Below are 27,658 nucleotides of genomic sequence, written 5' to 3'. Positions count from 1 at the left end.
ATGGTTTCCATTAAGGATCTTTAAATTCACAAGTTAGCATTTTTCTACAAGCAGTTATACACAAAGCACAGAGAAAGGACAGATGGAATGTACTTTTGTAACATGTTCTTAAGAGGCCCAAAATAGTTGACATTCAGGAAAGCAAAGACAAATCAATGAATTGTATAGTGGTATAGATAAATTACTTCAAAGAATTACACATTCCTTAAAGAAACTGCCCATATATAATGCCCATATGCAAAGACCGGTTAATCCAGTAGCTCTAAATGAAAGGTTGGACACCATATGCTAGATAACACCCAGCGACAGTACAGTTCCCAACAGGAAATAAGCTTACACTTTATTTTCAGAGTTAAAATTTTCATCTGATGTTTTGTCGATAGTAATACTATCAACAAATGTCCAACAAACTATTGATAAGGAATAGCTTGCTAAGGTTTGCCTGGGTACCGGGTTTAGTGGGAGGGTCAAAGTTAAGATAATGGTTTGGGTTAGTTAAAATGTTACTGGTAGTCTTGGGGGCATCTGCAGATTCTCAAAAAATTGTGTTCAAATAAAATACGTAAACCAGTAGGCAAAAACTCAGAACACTAAGATCCTGAAGATTATTCATATTCAGACGGTGAGGCTGAAGTGACATCAGAAATAATGTCTAGTCTTCAAGTATTTGGTTAAAATTACAGTAAACCGTGTCAGCAAAGAACATTTAGGTGTATCATAATGACCACACTACCCACAATGACAGAACTAATGTATAGTTCTAAAGGGAAACAGGATCAATCCCCCATAACTTAAAGCCCAGCCGAGTAATAAAAGTGACCAACCGGAGTATCTACAGGGGGATAAGTCAAGTCAATTTATTTATAAAGCACATTTAAAAACAACCAATGCTGAACAAAGTGCTGTCCAAAGTTATGCAAAAAAAAATAAAAATAAACAATGAATAGAAACGAGCAGCACACAAAACTGTTGAGCTCGAATGTCCCTACACCGACTCCAACGCCAAAGTATAAAAACACATTTTGAGGCGAGACTTCGATGCCTCGTGGGGGGGGGGGGGGGTGACCTGATAATAATGGGCAGTTTATTCCACAGTCTGGGGGCCACAACTCACAAGGTACAATCAGCTAAGAATGAAAGGTTCTCTTATACAGTAGTGACAAGATTAGAGTATACATTAATTCCCATTGAGCTAAACCATCACCCAGTGTCTTCATCATATGAACCAAAACTTAGCATCTCTTAATATCTTGCATCAAGTTCAACCCTACGAGGCGGCGGTGGCTGCAGCGCTCTGGAAGGTCTGGTTGGTGAGAAACCCTGAGGAGAACTCCTGTTGGGCCTTGCTGAAGCTGGCCCCTGTCCGACGGTACTTGGAGTGAACCTGAATGGGAGGGAGAACGAAGAGGTCAACAAGTGTGAGGAAACCCTGGTAATTGGTTTGGGCCGAAATCCAAGACAAATTCCAGTCAATTGTTCTGAAAACAAAATTCAGGCTGTAAATTACCTCAATATAAACTTTGCCGTTGTTACAGTAATTATATCAGATTTACCATTAGGTGGATTTTAATTAAATGCGTTTCACAGAGCAAAACTACAACATTTGTGTTCCAGACTGTCCAGTAATTGGAAGCAGCCTAAACAGTTTTTTCTAAGACTACAATTTTAGCAAAAAACAACCACATCACAATGAATTCTGTTCCCTCAACATTCAAAGTGTAATTTACTAATTTGGGTTACTACAGTTGATTCTGTAACTATATCGTTTTCAGATCCTCTTATTCTGATAAAACATTACATTCCCAAGCCCTATGCAATTCAATACACAAATAACTTGCTGGAAAATACAAATGTATATCAGAACATGATCGGGTCTGAATTGTCCTCAGAGTTGCTTTAGTTTCCCTTTACTAGACTTAATACTAAATGTTATTGTAGGCAAATGAGTGGCATTTCTGAACTTTAAGGCTGAAATGAATGCATTTTTTATTTTATGAATGCAGTGCTAAAGAGACATTCGCATGTAGCAGAAGCTGGTAAGTGTTGATTTTAAGAGAATTTGCAAACCGCAGGTTAAGATTGCAGTAACTCTGTTGTCTACTTTGGAGTCAAGGTACCCTTCTAGCTGTTTAACACTTTCCTGCCCATGAGTTGTCTTCATGCTTGAAGAGGTCATCGTCATCTGAAGCACTTGATCCATTGGGTGACTGATGTGAACGTTCTTCCTCCAGATAGTCCTTGATGTAGGCAAGTCCTAATATACAACATATATTGGGACAGATGCCAGAAATCATGTTATATAAATGATAGGGCAATTCCAGTGTACAGTACAGAGGAAAAAGAATGAACTAATTTGGAGCAACATGCACAGTTATGGATAGGCAGCTAAAGCTGACATATGAGGGCAAAGATCGGTTTCTATGCCCCATTAGATCAGCTTTACTTCCCTGGCCACAACTCAGTCTGGGTTGTCAAATTTCCTTGCTCTTTTTCCTGAACAACATGTAGTACCTTGAACAATAAGGTTATGGGTCCATCTACATCAAACTTGCCTTTTAGGCATATATGAAACCAGGTCACTTCCGGGGGGGATACCGAGGCGTTCCCAGGCCAGCCGGGAGACAGTCTCTCCAGCGTGTCCTAGGTCTTCCCCGGGGTCTCCTCCCGGTGGGACGGGCCCGGAACACCTTCCCAGGAAGGTGGTCAGGTGGTGAGCCCACGGGAAGGCGGCCCCACGTCGCTCCTTCGGGCTGAGCCCGACCGGGCCCCACGGGGAAAGGCCCGGCCACCAGGCGCTCGCATACGAGCCCCAAACCTGGGCCTGGCTCCCGGGTGGGGCCCGGGCTGCGCCATACCGGGCGACGTCACAGACCTCAAATTCTCATCATTAAAGGATTTTGAACCGCTCTTAGTCTGACCCGTCGCCTAGGACCTGTTTGCCTTGGGAGACCCTACCAGGGGCATATAGCCCCAGACAACATAGCTCCTAGGGTCACTCGGGTACTCAAACCCCTCCACCACATTAAGGTGGCAGTTCATGGAGGGGATCCCAATACTTAATTGTTAAATATGATTTGACGGTCTTACATCTATTGTGTTCTTGGTCAATAAGTGTTCATAAAGGCCTCTTTTTTAATCATTTTACTAATGGCACACATTAACTTCCTACACGTATGCTATATGAAGTTTTAATGGAGTTAAATTGTGTACGATAAGGAATACACCTTAATAACATGGGGGGGGGGGGGGGGGACCATGGTTCTGGCAAATTCCTCCAGAAAGGAAATTTCAACTGAACACAACCTAACAAACAAAGAACACTTAAGTCTTGTGTGTGTCTGTGAGAGAGAGTGTGTGTGTGTGTGTGTGTGTGTTGAGTGGTGACGCTGCTCAGACTAATTGTCCTCCATTTCCCCTTACTTAAAGCAACTGAATAGTTAAACAATATTACATATTGGAATGAAAGGTATATTTAAAAAAAAGTTACTTACATTGGCAGCTTAAGTGCAGTGCATACAGTTCTCAGGGCCCCTTCTCCTGCATGTACCAAGTAGGCTGCTGAGAAGACGGAGTAACTAGCCAGCCTACATCAATCGAGACTACTGTTCAAGTATCAATCATACTTGCATGTAAACCTAGCGACAGGTTTTAGGAAAGTAGTGGCGTAAGTAGTAAGGGTTTCCACTTCGAAATGTAGTGGAGTCAAAGTAAAAAGTCTCACAAAACAATGATACTCAAGTAAAGTACAGATACCCTAAAAAGTTACTTAAGTACGGTAACGAATTACTTGTACTTCGTTACTGTCCACCACTGGGAATGAAAGCCAAAACTTGTTACAAACAGTAATGTTTGTAAGCCACGCGTAAGATCATTTCTAAGCCAAGTGTGGGATTTATCAATTTGTACTTACATTTCAGAATGTGCTAGAGTCCAGCACAAACTGGTAAACGGGGAGGCAGAAAAACCAGGCAGGTACAGGCACCAAAAACATAACGATCTCTTAAAGGGCTAACAGAAGAGGACAAACTAAATAGGGAAATCTAAACAGCAAACGGGTGTATACAATCAGAACAAAAAGGACAGGCTACATTCAAAAACAAAAGACAAAACCAAACAAAACCGGCTACGTTCAAAAACAGAAGCAAAAAACGAAAAGGGACCAAACAGAACCTCACTGACATAAGCTGAAATGAATTACGCAGGGAGCGTGTTTTCAATTAGCGTGCAGATATTTTTGTTCAGAGTGAAGCTTGGCTTATTGGTAGATTTCGTTTTTCATTTATTTTGTCATGTATACTTGATATATTTATTGACAAGCAAGTCAGAATCAGAAAGAGTTTTATTGCCAAGAATGCAATTTAAACGTGGTCCATCTATCAATATGGTTGTGAAAATGAAGCTTGACATGTCAGTAGGTATGTCTGGTATTCCTTCAGGGTCTGGGAGAAGCTCCACAGTATCACCAACACAAATGATGACAGGCACTGAGTTCTCTGGTTATACTGCCAATGTTCTGATCCATAGCCTAGAATGAAGAGGCTATAAGAATGAACTCAATAGTTAGTAGGGGTGTCCACATACTTTTGATTATATAGTTTAAATGTACTCATTAAATATAGCTGCTGTCGTGGAATCGTACATACATTTTGATAGATAATCAACACAAAGACACCTTAATTAACAAAGTATTGCGTGGAGAGAGGCTGCATGCAAGGAATCTCTCCCTAATGATCTGAACCCTCCTGCTTATCAGAATCAGAAAGAGTTGTATTGCGTTTCACAACAACATTTCCAGGGTGAGAGGGATCAGCCTCAATCTTTGCCGCTCGCTTCCATGTCCTGGAGGTGTGTAGGTCTTGTAGAGATGGCAGATTGCAGCCAATCATCCTCTCTGCAGAGCTGATGGTGCGCTGCAACCTGCTCTTGTCCTTGGCTGTGGTGGTTGCGTACCAGACGGTGATGGAGGAGGTCAGGATGCATTGGGTAGAAGTGCACCATCATAGTCTTTGTCAGGTTGAACTTTTTCAGCTGCCACAGGAAATACATCTTCTGCTGAGCTTTCTTTGTAAGAGAGGTGATGCTCAGCTTCCACTTGAGGTCCTGGGTGATGGTGGTGCCCAGAAAGTGAAAGGACTCCACGGAGTTGACTGGGGAACCACCCAGGGCTTGTCATGGAGCAAAGTGAGAATGATGGTGTTGAATGCAGTACTGAAGTCCACAAACAGGATTCTGGCATATGTGCTGGAGGATGAAGAGCCATGTTGACTGTGTAGTCCACAGACCTGTTGGCTCTGTAGGCAAACTGCAGTGGGTCAGGTAGAGAGTTGGTGATGGTCTTGAGGTGGGACAGCACAAGGCGCTCAAATGACTTCATAAGCACCAGGGCGACAGGTCTGTAGTCATTAAGTCCTGTGATCCTTGACTTCTTCAGGACCGGGATGATTATGGAGGACTTGAAATAGGCCAGGATGCAGCATGTCTCCAGTGAGGTGTTGAAGGTGTCAGTAAACACAGCAGAAAGCTGTGCTTTAGGGTGGATGGGGAGACCGTCAGGCCCTGCTGCTAGACAGAATCAGAATCATTGTAATCTTAAACTGAGGAGGTTAAGACCATCACTTTGGGCCTCAGAACCATCACTTCCTGAGGCCCAAATAAGGGCTTTATGTAACAAGGCACAGATTTTTCCAAGACAGTAAAATTGGTACCCGACAAGAGGTACAGAACGTAACAAAAGGTCAGGATGTATATCTTTTGGGGATAAAGTTAGGAGCCGGTACAGAAAAGGAGTCGCAGAGTTACATGACAATGGGGGTGGTAGAACCAATGGACCTCTAACAACTTGGCCTGCTTAATCGCATTATTCAAGAGAAGGCTCTGTGCTAGACATTAACATATGGAAAGGATTCTAATTGAAAGGCTAAATAAGTACAACTCCTCCCACATACCCTAGCCTACACATTGTGTGTCAGGTCAGAGGCTATCACTGGAATGTTTACGTGTTGCAGATGTTTATCTCAGGTCTGAATACAGGACCAAAGGTCATACCTTAATGACCCCCGTTTAACCCTTGAGTTAGACCAATCTCTCTTATGATATGGTGCCAGGAAGCATTGATTGAAATGTTTCCCTAGTTGATAAGGGGGACTAACCTTCAGGACTAGCCTTGTGATCCTTCCTTGGGTCAGCTATCCAACCTGCACAACTTTAGTTTTGAGGATATAAGTCAGAGCGGGTAGTGGAAACCATCTTTCTTGCTTTCTCCACAGCCTCTCTGCATGCATATTTACTCTTGCAATCTAAAATCTCTGGAGAACTGAGATCTTTGATACTTGAATTAAAGTTAAGAGTGTATACAATACATTTACATCAGTTACAATTTTTTGTTGACTCTTCAGAATCATCCGGTTCAAAATCCAGTTCCACCAGGAGTAACACTAGGAACAGATATTTTTTTGCTACTTTTATTAGACATCTCCATTTGAAGGTACTTTCTGAACCAGGCACACCAAAATGGATCAACCTAAATTTAGCTATACTTCTCTGTTCTCACCTATTCTAATCAGAAATAAAATATCTCTAGCTGTGTCCGCGCAGTGCGTGCGGGATCATCAGGGACCCTTCTCACCCATGCCACAAAATGTTCCCCTCTTACCATCAGGCAGGTGGTACATACAGGTCTCTTCAGTCCTGCACCAGCAGGCTCAGGAACAGCTCAGGAACTATAACCCTGCTTAATTCTGTGACCCAGAGAACTCTGGAAACTCTGTGATCCATCACTTACCATACCCCCCCCCTGCCCCGGGCTTCTCAGGGACCTTGTTGCACTACTCCCTTGTACTACTCTGACACAAAGCCTGATAATGGAAGTTTTCAGTTGTTGCAGGTATGTGTCTACCCCAGCAACCTGACAGCTGTAATCCCTGTATTTTTTACAGCTGTTACACACGCATGTCTATATAGGGGACCTCATTGCTGCTATCTCTGCATTCCGGTTGCACATGCTTCCTTACAGCATCACTCCTTAATTTGCCTCGATTGCACATCTAGAATGGCATTTCGAAATTGCCATTTGTACCTGTACAACTAATATCCCACTTGTAACATACACTATACCTAATGCTTGTAAACTTTCTGCCCTCCTCTATATGCCTTATTGCACATGTACACATTCCACTTGTATATACATATACTTAATACTTGTAAATACTTTTACATTTTCTGCCCTCCTCTATTTGCACTTCTGGTTAGATGCTAACTGCATTTCGTTGTACTGTACTTGTACTGTTCAACGAAATTAAAGTTAAATCTAATCTACTCTCAAGATACTGGAACCAGAGTAACCATAGCAACAGTAATTTAGGGTAATTTTAATGAACAGCTCCAGTGGTATGTTATGAAATCAGATACGCAAACACTTAAATATAGGTATCTATGGTTATACTTCTCAGCTAGTTAAGGCAGACAAAAGAACCAAAATATCTTACAAAAGTTGAGATACTGCAACCAGGATACCATAGCAACAGGATTGTTTCCTACTTTTAATAAAGAGCTCCAATGGAATGTACTATTTGAACCATATACACAAACATGGATTTACAAAAATGTAGCTATACTTGTCAGCTATTCATATCAGAAAAAATTACAAAAAAGTAATTTACCAAACTCAAGATACTGTGACTGCAGTAACCATAGCAACAGCATTTTTGCTACTTTAGATAGATCCCATGGAATGTACTTTCTAAACCAGATAGACAAACATGGATGTTAGCCTTCATAGACTTTTCATACATTAAAAGGGTATGTGTTAAAGCAAGCCCCAGAAACTTTACTTGTAAAGTTCAAATCTAGCAAATTGTTTCAAACTTCTTAAGTATTCATAAGTATATATTTATTCATGCGTATTTCTGCAGATTAACGTATCTCTTCCATGTCACTCATCTCATGCGTTGCAAATAAACCCAAGTTAGTTAGCAGCGAAATACACACATCATGTAAACAAATCGTCATGACCAATGAGAGTAGAGCTACGTTGTTGGTGCGTCACATGCTCATGTCCATTATGGTAATGTCTCCGCAGCCATCTTTTATTTTCTGAAACCCGGACCGCGCTTTACTGCAAAGACACTGCCTTCCTTCTCGTGTTATTTGGATTACTCCTCGCTTTTTAGATTTTAGATGAAGATTGCAATATTTTCGAAAATTCACAACGATTGGAGGCTGAGGTGACTTGCAACGTGGAGGTAGCAAAACTTGGGTAGGGTTGTCTATCCAGCAAAAGCTGGAAAGATACATATTAGTATTAAAGTACCTTTACTGTTAGCATGAGTGTAAAGTAGTAGGTTTGCAGCGTAAGTATAGGATGTTTAGTCTATAATTGAATGCTGCCCTTTAAGTTGCTTTGTAGTCGATAGTCTTCCACGAGATCTAGCTATACGGGGAAATGGTAGCTAACTTTATCTATGATCGGAAAAGTAGCTCATTTAGATTTAACTTCTGGTTTTTAAACTAGCGCTGTTTATTCCACACAGGTGTATCGATCTGTTTCTTTTTACCACTGAAATTACTATACTCTATTTTCAGTGTTTTGGTCAGGTGCTGTCCGCAAAGCTTTTGAATCTTTTACCATAGAACTGCGCGAGCAGGACCTATTTCGAGTGCTGCGGATGGAATAAAGCACAAATATTTTATGTAACCAGAAAATGAACAGAACTTAATTTGAGTTGACCCTGTTGCCAAACTAACGTAGTTTAAATGGACATCAAAGTTAAGCCTGAGGGGGATGAGAGGGATAGGCCAGTATCTCCCCAAGAAATGTTTGGATTTCAAGAAACAAAGTCACAACAGACATGTAGTGTTTGGACAAACAATAGCGGAATTGCAGATCTGGAGATTAAAACAGAATCGATGGGCCGGACTCTTTCTGGTGCTCAAGATGAAGGAATTACAGATTATGAATTCAAACCAAGTCCTAGTTTTGTTTCTCAGGCCATCGGTGTAAAGACAGAAATTCTGAATACAAGCGTTGAAGGTGAAATGCATATTGTCCATACAGAGCAAAATGAATCCAGCACCACAGATCAAATTAACCCAAATGCACATGCAGTAGACTTCAATCCAATGAGTAAAATCATAAGGGGGCATTTTTATGTAAATGCCTCAAAACGAAGACACTGTGAGAATTGTGATAAAGTTGGTGTTGATTTTGATGTTGGATCTGGAGCAAAACAGCAACTTGACTTAAAGCTACTCACTAATGCTGTGATGATTGAGATCTCAAATGTAGCCAAAGACATTTCTAGCGTGCAGTATGTCATCTCTGATATTCTGGAATACAACTTTGGTCTTTGTATTCAAGACAACCAACACAGTGAATTCTCAAATAAGACGTACCAAAAAGTAAAATACTTGATGAATATGACCAAGTCCAAACAACAAAACCCTGAATTCTTAAAGCAATATTTTGAGCTTCCTATGATTATGAAATCATCAACAACATTCCGCTCACCTTCAAAGCATTCACATGAAATTGTTTCTGCTAACCAAATATTGAATAAGGATGTAGAAATAAATGAGTTAGTTACAGAGGAGGAGAATTGTGTCCCTATGGCCTCTGAGGAGGTTGTGTCAGTTGAATGTGTAAAAGCTCAACAGCACATTTCTCTAATGAACTTTAACCACTATCATGTTAAAGAGACCATGTATAATGAAACCGATGTACCACAGAATGCTTTTCACACAGCAAAACCTGGCCTCAAGGATGGATCTACAGACATTCTTATGCAGAAAAAACCTGATATGGACCTCATTTCTTCTCATCATGTGAAGATGGAGACCATTTATACTGACACAAATGTATCATGGTCTGATGAGGAAGCAGATCAAAAACCTCTAAGGGACCGCTCTTTTATGACACCTGTACCTGAAGATGGAACAAAATACATCTATCCCCTCTGCAAGAAAATTGGTTTAGACCTTGATGCAAACTTAAATGTTAAGATGAAAGAAAAACTTGATATAAGTTTATTGACCAAAGGTACAATGATTGAAGTGGGCCTTTTTGCCAAAAAACTGTGTGGAACTTACAGGCAGATTCTTACTGAGCTTTTAGAGTGCAATTTTGACATTGATTTTCAAAATCATAAAGATCTTATTCAAAATGTAGTCGTCAGCTTAAGATTACTTGAAAAGAAAATAAGGCCAAATTTGAAAGGCCTGTCAATGGAAGAAAGACTTGAATTGTTATGGGAAACTTTCACAATTAGGCCTCCAACAAAAAGGAAACATAGTGTGTCAGTTGTGTCAAAAGAGCAAAACCTGGATTTATTCAAGAAAAGAGATGAAAAGCAAACTTCAGGGAAAGTAACTTTAATGAGGAAGGTTGAGGCAGACTCATTTAAAAGAGTAGGACAAACTCTTCAGTGTTTTAAGACCAGGAGGGACATTCCTGAGAAGGATGCAACACAATTTTCAGATAAAAATGCAGTATTCAGCAATGAAAATAGATCTACTGAACTTTGCATAAAACAAGAGCCAAATCTGGACTTAGTATTTCATCAGGATGTTAACATGGAGCCTGATGTAACACTTTTTGATTCTGAAGCAGTACAAAAAGGTATTGGGGACCAATCCTTAATGTGCTCCACAACAGAGAAAACCACGAAAGACCTCTACCCCCTCTGTTATAAAATAGGCCTTGAACTTGATGTGAAATCCTTGCTGGCCCGCACCGTGAAACTGGACCCATGCTTTTTAACCAAGGGTGTAATGTATGAGGTTCATACGTTTGTACAAATGTATAAGCGATTTTATACACCATCTCTATATGATATTTTAGAATACAACTTTGATTTCCCTTTCCAACACCAGAATTCATCACAACTGTCTAAATATATTGCAAGTAAAGTAAAACGTTTTGCCGAAAAATACGAACGTGGCCCTGTTCATTATATACGGGAAAATGTATCCCAAAAACTGTTTAAAATTGATGTGATGAAATGCAAAATAAAAAATACTGCTGCTCAAAGTGTTTCTGACCCCCCCAAAAAAAAGCATGATCTGAAGATGGCCAATGAAATCTTGCAATTCTCAGTAAATAATTCAAAAAGTACAGAATTTGGACAGCTCTTTGCAGAAGGAAAGTTTAATGACATATACCCCAACTGCATGAAAGTGGGTGTACATTTCAATGTTGGATCTGGAACAAAGAAGAAACTTGACATAGATCTACTGACCAATGGTGTAATGATTGAGGTTTCACATTTTGCCAAAGAAATGAATAGATCTCACGCTCTTGTCATTTCTGATATTCTAGAATACAACTTTGATCTTGGTTTGCATAAAACTCAACAGTATGAATTTGCTTCTCGGATCATGGCGAAAGTAAAGTACTTTAAGGGAAAGTCTAAACAGCAAAAACCTCACTTGATGGCAAAAGTATTTGGTCTACCTGATCCAAGGTCAATTCCAATGTCAAAAACATGTGAAGAACTCAAGAGTTTAAATGACCTGGTGTCCTTTACTCTACAATTTAAAAAAGATGTAGAATCGCAGCAATTGGTTATGATGCAAGAGGAACAATGTGTCCCTGTAATGCCTTTTGAGGAAAACGCATTGGTTGGGTATGAAAAGGCTGAACAGGACAACAGAGTCTCTCTAATGGACCATGAGAAAGAGACCATCTCCAATGAAACTTCTGGATCAAAGCGTACAACACCTGGCCTCAGGAATGGACCTACTGATATCTGTGTGAAGTACCAACCTAATATGGACCTAATTTCTCCTGAGCATGTGAAGATGGAGACTGTTTCTTTTGGCCCAAATGTATCATGGTCTGAGGTAGGACACAACCTTAAAAGGGACCAATCTTTAATGTCAACCAGAACAAAACATGCCACCAATAACCTCTACCCCCTCTGTCAGAAAATAGACTTAGACCTTAATGTGAAACCAGAACCTGCAGTAAAAGATAAACTAGACTTGCATTGCTTGACCCGAGGTGTAATGCTCGAATTGACACGTTTTGCTTCCGAAATGTGTGGGACTTACAGACAGATTGTTCGTGCTGTTCTTGAGTACAATTTTGATCTGGATTTCCAAAATGATTTGGATCTGATGGATGATATTATCCATAACATAATAAACGTAGAAAGGAAAATGTCAACCCGTCAGTGGCAATCAAAAGGGGTGGAATTGAGAAGTGAATTGCTAGATGCAAAATTCTCCATGGCGCCCCCATGGAAACGTTGTGGGACTGCAAATGTATCCAAACAACCTGTGGATTACAGGAGAATGAAGAAAAAATTAGAAACTTTCACTTCCCAAAAAATTGCTCAGACTAAAAAGACAAAGAGCGTCTTAACTAAGACGGATGCAACACAGTTTGCTAATGACACCGCAGTACTCTGTCATGAGGACCGATCTGCTGAGATAAAGGAAGAGTTTGAGGGTCAGTCTGAGGTCATGGAGAAAGCTTTCCACTCGAAGAACAAACAGGTAAACATTTGTGGCAAATACATCTTTGAAATATTAATGTGCAGGGACACAGATCAAAGTAAACTGATGACTTCCAACCTAAAAAGCTGTTTTGATCAGAATAATTTCAAACAAATCCTAGCTAAATACAGATCAGATGTCCTACCACTTACAGTTAGTAAACATGGTGACTTTTCCCACACTGAAAAGAGAATGGTGTCCCTTGTTAGTCAACTCTTATGTGGCTTACATTTGATTGAAGGTTTAGCTCATCAGGCAGAAACAACCATTCTTCTGTGGGAGAGGATGATTTTAGGAGACAAAGTAAGACTCCATGCCTCTCAAAACACTGGAACAACAGATTTGGAGTCCAGAACAGTGTGTCAAGTGAAATCAGTACATGATGCTGTCCAGCAAGGATGGGAAAGGGACAAAAACCTGCCTGCGTTCAGAAACTTTCTGATCAGCAAAGGAGAATTGGACGAAGTGCCTTTATGTCCGTACTCTGAAAGCAGAATTGATGGTGTGTTTCATAGTGCAGCCGGGGTATATTGCATCTACAGTGACATCAGCGAGTTCTGCAGGGACCATGAAGATGACAGTAGTGTCCTTGCAGCAGTTGCTGTTGATATGGAGGTTCAACCATTTAAAGCAGGATGTAGAGCTCTGGGTCTGATTTCAAAGCAAATAATTGATCCTCTTTTAAAGGCCTTGACTTCGGAGGAAAAGGTGTTGGACATGAAAGTGAGATACCAAACCCTCGTTACAAAGATCAAAGAATGGCAAGAAGATGGAAGAAACCTAGTTGAAGGAAACGTATGCTTGTTTGATGACATTGAAGTGTCCAAGGACCTTGTGTTTTACAGGCTTACCATGTGGACAGACCCAGACCTTTTTCAATTGACCGTTCAGATTGTTGAGTTACTCCTAGCCAGTTTTCTGATAGTATGTTTGAATGCACTGCCTGTTGACTTGCAGCAGGTGTCAAAGATGGATGATAGATGCAGAAAGGATTTGAAAATGATAGAACAATTGCAAAAGGCGAAAGCCAATTCAATCAGTATAGCAGTTGAAGGCATGGGAATGTGCAAAACAAATCACACGTGGGAATGGCTGTCGTCTTTGGATGCATTCAAAATAGTGTCCGTTTTAAAAGCGCTCAAGATAGTGTAGGAGAAGAAACAGCTGTTGAGCTTCCATATCATTTTAGGCTAAATTGCCATGAACAGAATTTTGGAACAGTGTCTTCTAATGGAAATATATTCATCAGTTCCTACAAGGTTTTTTAGGTTTGCACTGGAAATAGAACTGCACAGACATTTAAATGGCTTTTGTATATTTTGGTTACAATTGACAGAATGTTAAAAGCAGGTGGCTGAAATGTTTTGGTCCATCACCTTAAAACGTTTGTATTCAGAATGATGATTGAGAACGGCTAAGCAATCTCTGAACAGTTATTTATCATGTTATTTATTGGAGCTAGGAGTAGTACAGTAGTAAACCCCCTTTTTTGTTATAGTTTCACCTGTAGTGTCAGTGGTGTTGATTCATAGAGTTTTAGATTAATTTGAAAACAGTTTTCAGTTTGCTGAATTGTCCTTGCATTTCCCTTGGCCTCCTGTTCACCTACTTGGTTGAAACCAAAAGACTGAATACAGCAAGAGTTATTTTAAAGTGGACTTTTTATTTTTTTTATTTATAATCAAAAATTCCTGGATGTATTTTTCATTTTTGTTGTTGCTTTTTTTGGACAAGTTGTTTGTTTGAGATCTTAGTTATCGTGTTTTCATGAAGAACATTTATTTTTTAAATGGCGATGTCATTGGCTTTCCAGTGTTTTTTGGACTCTGACAACGGTATGTTGTTTTAGCAACTAATATTAATTTATTTGAAATTGAATTAGATTTTCTTCATCTCATATTCACACTGAACACATTCAACACGAAGAAATGCAACAGTTTAATTGTAGGTTACAGTAATTATTCTGACTGCGTGGTGTGTGTGTGTGTGTGTGTGTGTGTGTGTGTGTGTGTGTGTGTATGTATGTGTGTATTCACAGGTGATGCAAATGTGTGATTTCCAAAGCAGCAGAGCTGTATCATCTGTTCTGTGAATACATCCTGGACTGATCTGCTTCAACCTCAGTGAAAGTTTCAACAAGTGAACCTCAAATCACAGGTGTGCTGTCAAACTTTTTTATTGACGTTCATTATTGAAATAAGTAAATGTATTATTTAAATACACACTGTTTCCCTTTCTCATTACATCTCAGGTTACTGCAATTAGAATATTGGTGAAGACACCACCTGTGTCAGGAGCAGCAGCTTGACAAGAAAAACTCTTTCTCAGTCATAAAAGGTAAGTTCATTTTATTGAAACAGAATATAATTTATACACTCTTTTGGTGAAGGTTGACAAATCCTAAAAGGGAGGAACTAAACTAGGAAATGAACCTTAAGAAAATATGGAAAACGTCTCGTGTTTGTCTTAACTCTGAAAATACAATAGATTGTATTATTTTAACTATTTGGGTGTATATGTATTTGCTTATTTTGTTGGACCATTGTTAACACAGAATGCTCAAGACTTGCTGAAATCCTCCTTTTGATACCCATTTCATTATCAGATTTCCTGTTTACCACACTGGAGGGATATGTTGGTTGTCTTTGAACTGCATGCCATGGGAGGATTGACCTGGATCTTTACCCAGAACATCCTTCACCAGCCTTTTGACAGTAGAAGTGAAATCAGAGGAAACAAACCTGCTGGTGAAGAGAAACCGCATCGTCTTTAAAGCATTTCAACATTGTGTTCCCAGAGGCAACTCATTTGTTTGGGGATGTAACGCTGTTTTCTTGACTTGACAAACTTCTTGTCAAGTCAAGAAGTAAATAAACTCAACTCAGATCTGAGTTGCATGCATTCAGCAACGTAACTTGTTGCAAAGTCCAGTGGCAACTCATGCAGATCAACCATACATCATGTTGGCGTTAAAGTTTATTTCTGCATCTGTCCTATAACTCTCCCGGGCTGTTATAATCAACCTGTGTGTTTTTAAATGCCAAAATGATAGGCGACTACATTTTCTGTTGTTGCATTACAACACAGACATCCTGTAAATAATGTTTTGATTGTAACCGTTGTTATACTCTTGATAATGGTTTTCTGGAGAATAATTTACATAATTTATTTTTTATTCATATTAAACTACTAGTCTCGGTCGTTTCCAACACTGTAAGGTTATTTGGCAACACAGCCGCAAGTTGACCTACTATCATAGTCTACTATAATGTTACACCATATCAAGATGTATGACACTAAAATCTGAATGACGCATTGCTCAGTTTTTTAACAACAAAGGTGGGGTGACTGCTTTGTTATGATTTTAATTAAGGATATATAAGTTTCCAAGGTAGAAACATGGGTAGCATTTTTGTACAAGCACCATAAGCATGTTTTTTTGTAACAAATTGTTCATAAAAAGAGACCCAAAATCAGTGATGTTCAGGAGAGAGCAAAGACGAATCAATTTATTGTATAGTGGTAAAAATAAATCTATAAATTACTTCAAAGTATTACACATCCCTCAATCACAAACAGCTTAATAAATGTCAAAAACTAGGTGCAGTGCTAACCAGATTTGACCCTTGGCTTTAATGTACATTTGGAAGGCCTTTATTCCTTTACTATAATCATCTTATAATCATCAGCAACTCATGCAAGGACCTAATGCCTGTCTGTGCAAAAGCCAGTCAATCCAACTCTCAAAATAAAAAGCGTTACAAAAATAATACATACGTAAACCAAGAGGCAAAATTTCAGAACACTTAGATCCTGACGATGATTAGTGTTCAGACGGTGAGGCTGAATTGATGTCAAAAATAGTGTCTAGTCTCCAAGTATTTGGCTAAAATAACAGTAAACCAGTGTCAGCAACAAAGAACATTTAGGTGTAACAAAATAACGGAAACCTAGTATAGGGTAGGTAGTTGAACATAACAGCAAATTGTCAAATAGTATGTTTTCAGAAAATGAATTGACTATATGTACATTACACAACAACTAAACCGTGTTTTCATAATTTTTTTGATCGTTGCTGCATTAGATGTTGTAACTTGGTATACTTCCATGTCGAGGTTTATTGTACTCAACTTCACTTGAGGCACATATACCCAATTATTAATAAGTAGTCAGTAATACATTCATGTTTTCATATAATCATGCATTAGTTTGTTCTATCAGCTCATTCATCCATTTCCTAACTTTTACATTATTGGTTCCATTCCATTCACATGTACATTCTTGCAGTTAATACATTCAATCTTCCAGCAACATAAAAATGCCACACTACCCACAATGGCAGACCTAATTTATAAAGGAAGAATGGAGCCTTTGTTTTGTTGATAATCCCACACCAACTAAAGCCCTAACCAAATGACACCAAAGGGACCAACCGGAGAAACTACTGGGGATAAGAATAAACGTTTTCCTTAATGTACATTAGTAACAAGATTACATTACATTAGAGTATAGAGTAATTCCCATTTAGTTAAACCATCACCCAGTGGCTTCATTATCCTATCTACAAAATCACAGCAGTTCTTTTAATTTCTTACTTCATCAAGCCCAACTCTATTCAGAAATGACAGAGGTTCAAATACCAGTAACACCTGAAATCGCACAATAAAAAAAACTAACAAACAAAACCCTTCATTAATATATTATATTTGGAGCAAAAATACACATCAATGAAAACTTGCTCCACTATCAGACACGCAATTCCTTCAGTAGAAGTAGTCAATAGAGGTCAGTAGTAGTCAGTAGAGGTCAATATGAGATGCTACTTGGGAGTTCCTATGTCCATGCTCACTTCAGTAGTGTTGTTAACCCAAACATTTTAATACAAGAGTCTACAGCTTAGTTCCTGGACAGCCACTGTGTCTGCATTTTGTGTCTTTTTGCTCCAGCCCAAGATCAATACATCTGATTCAAATAATCAAGGTTGAGGCAACCATAATTTGAGTCAAAGATGAGTATTTGAAGGTGCATTAGAACAGAACCTTGCACTAATAGTGGCTTTTGAGGACTAGAGTTGCAGACCAAGGAATGTCTGAAAAAGAGGACCCAAGTTAGCGGACAGGATAGTTGTGTAAGGACGAAGAGAACAGGAAACTTGGTGAAGACAGTATGGCAGTGTACTTGGAAGAGCTGTGACTATACTGAATTTTAACAAACCCAACTGCAGATTGAGTTATTACTGTTTTTATGATAAGTGCCATGCTAGTACCAAACCATTGAGAAAACAAAAATCAAATGAAGTGTAATTGTTAAGTATTCTTAGGAGAGCATTTCAGATTTGCCAATTACTGTTAAACCTAAAGGAGAGACGCAAGACAACTTATGCATTGACTTTCTTAATGCATCAAATTCCACTTACAATAAAAATGCATGTTATTACTGTTTGGTACCAACATGGAGCATGCTTTGCCAATCCCAAACCAACCATAGCCCCCTACCACCTAAACACTTGGATGAATGTAAGCAATATGTTAGTCGCTCCTTCTAATCCTTTAAATGAGTAGTCTCCTACCTTTATTTCAGTTTGATATCTTATCATGGAAATCTGAACCTCATTCAGAGATTTTCTGTAATTTGAGTGAATAAACAGACCTACATACACAATAGGAAGCCTTTTCCCCTGCTTGTATTGGAATGGGGCTAGGGCTTCCACTCAATTACAGAGGTGCTTAAGAGAAAAGTTGGAGACTGCCCCAGTGACTTTAGGATCCCTAGTGCCCTTGGAAGACCCCCTGGGCTGCCGAGGAGGCGGCGGTGGCTGTGGCGCTCTGGAAGGTCTGGTTGGTGAGTACCCCTGAGGAGAACTCCTGTTGGGCCTTGCTGAAGCTGGCCCCTGTCCGACGGTACTTGGAGTGAACCTGAATGGGAGGGAGAACGAAGTGGTCAGTGTGAGGAAACCCTGGTAATTGGTTTGGGCTGAAATCCAAGACAAATTCCAGTCAAATGTTCAGTTGAAAACAAAATTATTTCTGTAAATGACCTCAGTATAATCTTTGCCATTGTTAAAGCAATTATACCAGACTTACAGTTGTGTTCATGAGTTTGCATACCCTGTTACAGACACAAAAGGTGACACACACAAAGGTGGAAATGTCAATTAAAAGGTGAATTTACCACACCTGTGGCTTTTAAAATTGCAAGTAGTGTCTGTGTATAAATAGTCAATTAGTTTGTTAGCTCTCAAGTGGATGCACTGAGCAGGCAAAGCCTTGCAAATGCCAGTCAGTACTGTTCAATCACTTATTAGGAAGCGGACAGTTTGGGGATCTCTTGATACCAGGCCAAGATCAGGTAAGACCAAAAAAGATTTCAGCCAAAACTGCCAGAAAATGTTTTGGGATACAAAGAAAAACCCACTGTTAACCTAATGAGAAATACAGGTTGCTCTGGAAAAAGACGGTGTTGTTGTTTCAAGAAGCACAATACGACGATACTTGAACAAAAATTTGCTGCATGGTCGAGTTGCTAGAAAGAAGTCTTTACTGCGCCAAATTCCACAAAAAAGCCAGGTTACAATATGCCTAACAATGCCTTGACACGCCTCACAGCTTCTGGCACACTGTAATTTGGAGTGACGAGACCAAAATAGAGCTGTATTCTCACAACCATAAGCAATATATTTGGAGAGGAGTCAACAAGGCCTACAGTGAAAAGGATACCATCCCCATTGTGAAGCATGGTGGTGGCTCACTGAGGTTTTAAGATTGTGTGAGTTCTAAAAGCACGGGGAATCTTCTGAAAATGTATGGCAAAATGATTGCAGCATGTTATCAGAAAATACTTGCAGACAATTTGCATTCTTCTGCACGAAAGCTGCGCATGGGACGCTCTTGGAATTTCTAGCACGACAATGACCCTAAGCACAAGGCCAAGTAGACCCTCCAGTGGTTACAGCAGAAAAAGGTGAAGGTTCTGGAGTGGCCATCAGAATATCCTGACCACAATATCATTGAGCCACCCTGGGGAGATATCAAACATGTGGTTCATGCAAGACGACCAAAGACCTTGCATGACCTGGAGCCATTTTGCCAAGACGAATGGGTAGCTATACCACCTGCATATACAACTATTACAAAAGACTGCACGCTGTCATTGATGCTAAAGGGGGCAATACACATTATTATGGGTATGCAGACTTTTGAACAGGGGTCAGTTAATTTATTTATTTGTTGCCATGTTTTGTTTTATGATTGTGCCATTCTGTTATAACCTACAGTTGAATATGAATCCCATAAGAAATAAGACTTGTTTTGCCTGCCCCCTCATGTTTTCTTTACAAATGGTTCATATATTATCAATTCTCCAAGGGTATGCAAACTTTTGAGCAAAACTCTACCATTAGGTGGATTTTAATTAATGCGTGTTGCAGTGCACAACCACAACACTTATGTGTTCCAGACTGTGCAGTGATTGTAATGGTCCTGACTGCTTTAGCAAAAACAACCATATTACATAATATATTCTGTAATCGTGAAGACAAAGACACAATCTTGTTCCCTCTACATTCAAAATGTAATTTACTAATTTGGGTTACTACAGCTGATTCTGTGACTTATCTTTTTCCAGATGCTCTTATTCTGATAAAACATTACATTTCCAAGCCCAATGCAATTCAATACACACATAACCTGCTGGAAAACACCCATGAACACAAATGTATATCAGAACATGATCTGGTCTGGTTTGTCATCATTGTCCTCCACAAGTTGCTTTATTTTCCCTTTACTAAACTTGTCAAAATTAAATGTTATGGTAGGCAAATTAGTTGCTGTTCTGAACTTTTCAAGGCTGAAATGACCTTGGTGTTTGCATGTTTTATCAGTTTTGGGTTCAATACTTGGCAATACATTTCATTGGGTTTGAAAGGAATGAAAGCCAAAACAACAGCTGTTACTGTACCATTTTTAGCAGGATAACCGCGAGGACAGCGTTCACAGTGAAAAAGCCGGCCACAACCATCATGACCACAGATACAGCCAAGTGTACTTTTATCATGGAAATTGATGAAATCCATCCGCTGGAAAATAAGAAGTACATAGCACCATAACATCAACCGAGTGGCTGTGGATTTATCATTGTCTGGATTTTGTGTTTGCCAGACCAAGTGACCTGGGGCATCCCGAAATATCTGCATCATGAGTAGGTCACCTTTTGCACATGGTTACTCTCTAGCCAATTGGGTTTTGTTAAATAGTTACACACCAATGTAACTTCAATAATGATAACAGTATTCTACACAAAAGATGCAAATATAATAGCAGTGTTTTTCCATTATATTTAGTCTGGGATAACCTTTTCTTTTGCATGTGTGTCCTGAAACAAATTATTAGCTATCCACCAGCAAAACTTTGTGAAATAACAATGTTCTGTCTCAATATAAACACAACATTGGGGAACCCCATAGACTGCTTTCGGGCTGACGGTCCAAGCAAATATTTTCCACTGACTTTTATCACTTACACTTTATCTGGTAACCGTAATCGACTGGGGTTCCCCAACTATGTGTTTTCTATGTGACAGAAAATTTTCAAGTAGATAATTGTTACTTTACAAAATTCTATCAAATTACTTTATGTATTCCTCTCTACACTTGAGCTAGCTCAACTCTGCTTTCCCTAAATGAGAGAATTGTGTGCATAGAGAAACAGCCCCACAATCCTTCAAGCGATTTGTGAACACAGAATATCTACGTTTTGTCTTTCACCTTGAAACAGACCTGGTTCAATTAAAACATTTTCATATCATGTAGTGTTGCAGAAAGTGATAACAATTACTATGGCAACTTCCCAACAATCATTCATGAAGATAGAATAACTCCCAACCAGCTTTGCGGCCCTATTATGACCTTTTATTGACACAGGGAACCATCTTCCTGAATGGTAGCACGGCAGGAACAAAAGAGGGGGAAAAACTGAGCTGAGAATTAGTGACCGCTGGTGGATATGTTGTTTTTTTAGAACGATAGGTGGAAAACATATTTTATTACATGAATTGACCGGAGAAAAGAAAATGGAAAAAGAGGAATAAAAGAAAGCGAAAGTATATTTGTAGGGAGAGGGAACTGAGGCTTGTGAAGAGGTTAGAATCTTGTGCCAGAACGAGAACTTGACTTGTTTGTTTGGGGGCGGACACGCACGTACACGCCCATACACATTAGTGTTGCGTTTCCCCCGGTTGACTTTGCGCTAGGTGATCATCCAGGATTTATGAGCGGTTCCAAGAAGCCACAGTAGAGAGTAAAAACCCAAGAGACTGTTCTTGGGGAAACCTGTTGATAACACTGGTGAACAAGGGAGTCTGCTACGAGGTCACATGGATCAGCTTACCTAGCTAAACTACAGTAAGGGTTCCCCAAAGAGAAATGAACTGAGACAGGGGTTTTGGAGGACCCAGGAAGAGAGAGATCCCAGCTGCGATATTCGCCTGAATTCGCACGGAGTAGGTGCAAATGTTGTTTCAGGACAATAGCCAGCTGAGATAAGGTTGTGGTTAAATACATTAATAATAGCCTTTAATATCAGTAATGAGGCATTTTGTTAGGGCGGAAAAGTGAACATGCTGTTTTTTATATGCTTTCCAGAAAAAGCTGGTTTCCCTTTACTGTCAGTGTTTACATAGTAGTCACGCTTTTCTAATTAGTGCTATACATGTTACTATAAGACAATAATACCACTTTGTTCTCTCATCGGAGACCAAAACAACTCAAATGGGCAATTGAGAGTAGGCTATGCTAGAAAAACAGCAGGCTTTACATTTCTGTTATGTAGAATACTGTGATAATTTAGCAATCTTACAGACGATTGTCCTTTGATTAAACTTGATTGTTCTCAACAAGTATTCCAGAGACTGTGTAAAGTGTAGTAACACGCTCAAAACGTGACACATGAGCAGGGACTTCGGAAAGGTCTGGATCCCTTTTCCCAGCGGATAATCATTTTTAAAGCAGGCGCGGTGTAAAATCAATGAGTTACACACAACTCTTAGTCAAAGGAAAAGACTCACAAACCCACACCGATAACCAAGAGAAAAACACAGGAAAAGCTTATGAGGATGAAGACTTGGGACGACAAGAGACAGTGACACCTACTTAATGAAAAACCAGAAGGTTTGGCTCCGCACAACATTGTGAAAACAGTAAGAGAGAGAAGCAGAGAGCCACACACTTACAAAATAGCCCCCCAGGACAAAGAGAACACCATCAGATTAGGCAGCAGGAGATCTGTCAAAGAGATGGCAAGAGAGAAGATGCAGGACAGGATGCGCATACACACACAAACCCAAACGCACAGATGTGAGGGGACACACAGAACCACCACACCACCACCCACTCGTGTGTGTGTGTGTGTGTGTGTGTGTGTGTAAAATACATACACAAATGACAAACTGCACTCTCTCTGACACACGGGGCACAAGTGAAGGACATTTGTCTTTGTGCTAGTCGGTTTATATTATTTACAACGTTTCACCAACCTGTTTCCCCATCTAGGGATCCCCACACACTGGATTATGTAGACACCCACTTGGAAGAAAAAAACAAAGAAGAAGAAGAAAAAACTAAAAGAACTGTCCGACCTGGAGAAAGAAACGAGGAGAAAGGATTCAGAGTTAGAAACACAATAACAGTGCACAATTAATTTGCCATTAGCAGCATAACTCATACAAACATTTATTCAGGAGAGAAGTAGGACAATATTTGAGCGAAGAACTTGCCTGAAGGCTTTGTACACCGGCCTGTACCAACAGAGGAAAGACACGGGGGTGAAGAGGACGAGCCAGAGAATGGACAGACCGAAGTCCACCCCAGCTGATGTGTCCACCGTGAAGTAGGCCAGGCAGGCCAGGAGGTTAAGGAAGAGGGTGACACTGTGAACTGCAGAGGCAAAACTCATGAATGTGAGACCAGGGAAGAACTAGCGTCATGTCAGAGGGGAGCATAGCGGCAGATGTCAGGGACGTTTCTAGGCATATGCAACATGAGCGGTCGCTTAGGGCCCCCGACCACTAGGGACCACTAGGCAAGGGGGCCCAAAATAAAAAAATGCTGCTTAGGTCCCCCCGAAAGGCTAGAGCTGGACCTGGCTAACATCATTTGAAAGGTACTTTGGGTTTGTGGGTCTGTTCAAACTGCATTACCCCCGAAAACATGAATCGTACATACAAATCCAAAGGTAGTACATTCTTTTGCAGATCTTCTGGTACTCTTCAGGAATGTCTTCGTCAAAGTCCTGGTAGAAGCATGGCTTTATGGGGGAAAACTTAGGGAACCGCGGCCAGTTGTTTTCTTTAGCTATCGAAAAAAGAGAGTATTGCTTACTATCAAGATGAGAAATAAAACACTCAAAATTTACTCAATTTCAATGCAGTTCAAACCAGCTAAACTTTAACTACTGAAAACCATTTAACTGGTTAAACTTCAGTAAATCTCTGACTTACTAGCTGGGCCACCAGGCCTGTTCTGGAGGTCCTTTTCTTTTCGATCAAGTTCGGCAGCTTTCTTCTCCAGCTCCTCCTGTTGCCTAAGCAGGTTAGCTTGGGCAGCTGCCGCAGTCTCCTGGCGGATGACGGAAAATAGCCTATATTAACATTTACCTTTGAGTAATTGAGTAGATGCTCAATACATACACATCTCTGTATAAAAAAATAGTGCAAGAAGTGAAGTTATCAAACAGTTGGAACACTATGTACCAAAGCTACACAGTTACTACCAAGTGCTTTCCTGTGTAAATACCCTGTTCACTTAATTTACCACCAAAGCAAGGGCCCTCGCAAAGAACTTTATACGACCAAGTATGGCTGTGCTTCCAGTTAGCTCTGACCTTTGTTTCAATGCGCCAATTTAAATAAAATAATTAATTTAAACTAAAAATAATCATCATGTGTTATTGCTTTCACGTGGCCCCTCTTATCCACTTAGACATCACAAACAACTCAGAAGACCCACTGTGTGTTGTACTCGTCTCCGAGACAGAAGACCCACTGTGTGTTGTACTCGTCTCCGAGACAGAAGACCCCCTGTGTGTTGTACTCGTCTCCGAGACAGAAGACCCACTGTGTGTTGTACTCGTCTCCGAGACAGAAGACCCACTGTGCGTTGTACTCGTCTCCGAGACAGAAGACCCACTGTGTGTTGTACTCGTCTCCGAGACAGAAGACCCACTGTGTGTTGTACTCGTCTCCGAGACAGAAGACCCACTGTGTGTTGTACTCGTCTCCGAGACAGAAGACCCACTGTGTGTTGTACTCGTCTCCGAGACAGAAGACCCCCTGTGTGTTGTACTCGTCTCCGAGACAGAAGACCCACTGTGTGTTGTACTCGTCTCCGAGACAGAAGACCCACTGTGCGTTGTACTCGTCTCCGAGACAGAAGACCCACTGTGTGTTGTACTCGTCTCAGAGACAGAAGACCCACTGTGTGTTGTACTCGTCTCCGAGACAGAAGACCCACTGTGCGTTGTACTCGTCTCCGAGACAGAAGACCCACTGTGTGTTGTACTCGTCTCCGAGACAGAAGACCCACTGTGTGTTGTACTCGTCTCAGAGACAGAAGACCCACTGTGTGTTGTACTCGTCTCAGAGACAGAAGACCCACTGTGTGTTGTACTCGTCTCCGAGACAGAAGACCCACTGTGCGTTGTACTCGTCTCCGAGATACAGCCAACAGTCAAAGGGATCTCTTTGTGGCTAAGAGTGTCATAGTGCCGTGGGCCACCTTCCCCGTAATCTTTTCAACCCGTCTGACATTAATTCTGTTACTCACTTGAGGGGTGGGCTCCACTACAGAAGCCTGCAGGACAGCTGGTTGGGAGGTGTTGGAGATGGGGATAGTGCTCCCAGAGTAGTTCACCTGTAACACACACACACTAAATGTTTGTCCGACATGCCTCAAGCACATCATAAGCATATGATCAGACCCACAAGACAACCGTGTGTACATTATTTGGCCTCAGTCATGAATGTATTTGCTTATGAATAAATATGTGATCCAAAGGCTCATCTTACCATAGCACTGGCTGTGAACGGGTTGAACTCCTCAACGGTTTCAATCCCACCTTTGGTGATTTGTGTAACTGAGGCATCCTGAATTAAACAGAAGATTCCTTATTTCTCATGGTATATTCAAGTAGTTTTGTTGATGAACAGGTAGTTTTAACAGGGCACTTTTGTTACGGGTGTATTAACATTTTGATTAATTGGAAAGCCATTCTGGCTGATAACTCTAGGCCGATAAATGAAATGAGAAAAATTACAACAAAGCTCCCGGTAATCATTTTGGTTAGGTGATGAAATGACAGGTTGTTCATAGCCATGGCCTATACAAGTCCATCTTGCATAGATAAAAATAATACTAGCCCAACTTACACGTTTGCTTATTGGCCCACCTAACTAATTTCCTAAAATGACTGGCTCAAAACATTGTCAATCAAACCACGTTCTTTAGTCACAATGAGGAAGTAAACTCATACCCAACCCAGCAACCAACCTAACAGGTTTCTGTTGCGGCGTATCTGTATCCTATAATTGCGGCATTAAAAAATACATGAGGAAACGTACGCCACATATAAAAACAAACGTCTTACCTGGAAAGGATTCACATCAACTGGATCTACAAAGGGGTTCTGGTCAAATCCAGACATGTTGCAATAAGTGTATGTTCTACTGGACGTAAACAAAACGCCAGCTTGTGTCTGGCTGCTTACTCTTATGTCTCTGTTGATATTGATAGCTCAGGTCGACCGTGCTGATGTGTGAACTGCGCATGCGTTGCAATATACGTAACATAACGCTACGTAATATGGGGTGTATTCATTCCGTCAAGCAGCACCATTTAAAATGACATACAGTTTCGTGAAACAGAGTTTGTATTGGAGACATTCCGGCAGATCACTCCTTGTTTCGTTATTTGACGAAATGTTTCTTCTGAGTCTCGAGCCGTCATAATCAAATATATTTTTTGAAAAAATAAGGTCAGATTGATTAGTCATTCTCGTTACTGCCTAAAGTCATATGTATAGAATTTGGTGAAAGTTGGGGTTAACTGCCTTGCTCAGGGACAGAACAACAGATGTAGTATCGTGTTCCATCAGAGTTTAATTAAGCAGCATTTTGTTCTGGTCTGATGCTGTAATAGGCTACATGTTTATTTATTTTGTATCCAAGTGAAAGAGAGGAAGAGGACATGTCCCTGACACAAAAAATACGAGAAACATAATTCGTTTTTTTTTACCTTGAGAACAGGCCATACCAAAAAAATTATCGAAAGGCACATTCCACTGAACCAAACTGTTGTATCAAACGACTGGTTCAGAAACACAGAGAGGTCGAGTTGTGATTTGGGAAACCCAACCAGCATAGTCACAGTGCATAAAAAATACACAAATAATTGGCAGAAATTGGAGATGCTTGCTTGATATGTGGTGTTCAGCATCTGAAGTGTCACTTAGGAGAAAGTCTTATCCCCCATGGTACACAGGGTTTTGACTAGGATCTGTTTCAGCCTGGTGATTTTACTAGAGTGAGAGTTGGGGAAAGGATTTTGAGAAGTTCATTGAACAGGGAGCCAGTCAAGACCGAATAAAACAGGTGAGGTATTTTTTTTTGTGAGATGGTCCTGGAAAATGCTTTTTAGATAATCTTTTCCAGAGATTCCAAATCAAAGATTAATACTAGTCATGGACTAAAAACAAAGGTCAATGGAAAATCTCCATAGAAATGTATTTTTAGTCCCCAGACTACTGTAGGCTTAATCTGTTTCCGGGAAACCGCTCCCTAGAGTTGAGACTGGAGCCTGACATAGATTCCTTTCAGCATATTTTTATATATGCAAAGCATTGCATGCATCTCTCATTGCATTTGTCTAGTGCCATTTCTTCAAGGGATTTCAATATATATTTGATACATACAGTATCTCAAGTGAGTACACCCCTCACATCTTTGTAAATATCTGAGTATATCTTTTTATGTGACAACACTGAAGAAATGACACTTTGCTACAATGTTAAGTAGTGAGTGTACAGCTTGTATAACAGTGTCAATTTGCTGTCCCCTCAAAATAACACAACACACAGCCATTAATGCCTAAACCGCTGGCAAAAAAAAGTGAGTACACCCC

The 27,658-nt window shown here is 40.2% G+C and overlaps 2 protein-coding genes and 1 long non-coding RNA gene across 5 annotated transcripts; 1 reads left to right on the top strand and 2 right to left on the bottom strand.

Moving 5' to 3' along the window:
- Positions 1–446: 446 nt before the first annotated feature.
- Positions 447–4,050, bottom strand: LOC105013828. Of its 2 annotated transcripts, none has more exons than XR_002197993.2 (4): positions 3,911–4,050; positions 3,492–3,584; positions 2,118–2,254; positions 447–1,384 (listed from the first exon to the last, which is right to left on the bottom strand). It is a non-coding gene; the product is annotated as an uncharacterized LOC105013828 (long non-coding RNA). The 2 variants fall into 2 exon arrangements; XR_828265.3 differs by having other exon boundaries at positions 3,492–3,558; positions 3,911–4,046.
- A 4,034-nt stretch (positions 4,051–8,084) lies between these two features.
- On the top strand, positions 8,085–15,701 carry LOC105013825. The gene is made up of 4 exons (XM_013137384.4): positions 8,085–14,327; positions 14,531–14,649; positions 14,744–14,829; positions 15,098–15,701. The coding sequence occupies exon 1, from the start codon at positions 8,752–8,754 to the stop codon at positions 13,642–13,644; it is 4,893 nt and encodes a 1,630-aa protein (XP_012992838.3). The 5' UTR covers positions 8,085–8,751; the 3' UTR covers positions 13,645–14,327; positions 14,531–14,649; positions 14,744–14,829; positions 15,098–15,701.
- Positions 15,702–15,969: 268 nt separating this feature from the next.
- On the bottom strand, positions 15,970–26,299 carry scamp2l (secretory carrier membrane protein 2, like). Of its 2 annotated transcripts, XM_010875615.4 has the most exons (9): positions 26,127–26,299; positions 25,549–25,626; positions 25,307–25,393; positions 23,983–24,100; positions 23,708–23,836; positions 23,260–23,419; positions 23,020–23,121; positions 20,449–20,566; positions 15,970–18,407 (listed from the first exon to the last, which is right to left on the bottom strand). In XM_010875615.4, the coding sequence occupies exons 1-9, from the start codon at positions 26,181–26,183 to the stop codon at positions 18,261–18,263; spliced, it is 996 nt and encodes a 331-aa protein (XP_010873917.1). In that variant the 5' UTR covers positions 26,184–26,299; the 3' UTR covers positions 15,970–18,260. The 2 variants fall into 2 exon arrangements, with proteins under 2 accessions (XP_010873917.1, XP_019910509.2); XM_020054950.2 differs by lacking the exon at positions 20,449–20,566.
- Positions 26,300–27,658: the final 1,359 nt, after the last annotated feature.

The sequence above is a fragment of the Esox lucius genome, chromosome 2 (genome assembly GCF_011004845.1).
Source record: "Esox lucius isolate fEsoLuc1 chromosome 2, fEsoLuc1.pri, whole genome shotgun sequence".
In the NCBI taxonomy this organism is placed as follows: domain Eukaryota; kingdom Metazoa; phylum Chordata; class Actinopteri; order Esociformes; family Esocidae; genus Esox; species Esox lucius.
Note: the sequence above shows the minus strand (reverse complement) of the source record. Positions and strands in the feature narration are given on the sequence as shown.

Coding starts and splice junctions, on each gene's coding strand:
- scamp2l (XM_010875615.4), bottom strand. CDS start 26,183: ATGTCTGGATTTGACCAGAACCCCTTTGTAGATCCAGTTGATGTGAAT. Junction 23,420..23,707: donor AATGTACTACCTTTGGATTT/GTATGTACGATT, acceptor TTGCCTCTGCAG/TTCACAGTGTCACCCTCTTC. Junction 23,122..23,259: donor CCGGTGTACAAAGCCTTCAG/GCAAGTTCTTCG, acceptor TTCTTTCTCCAG/GTCGGACAGTTCTTTTAGTT.
- LOC105013825 (XM_013137384.4), top strand. CDS start 8,752: ATGGACATCAAAGTTAAGCCTGAGGGGGATGAGAGGGATAGGCCAGTA.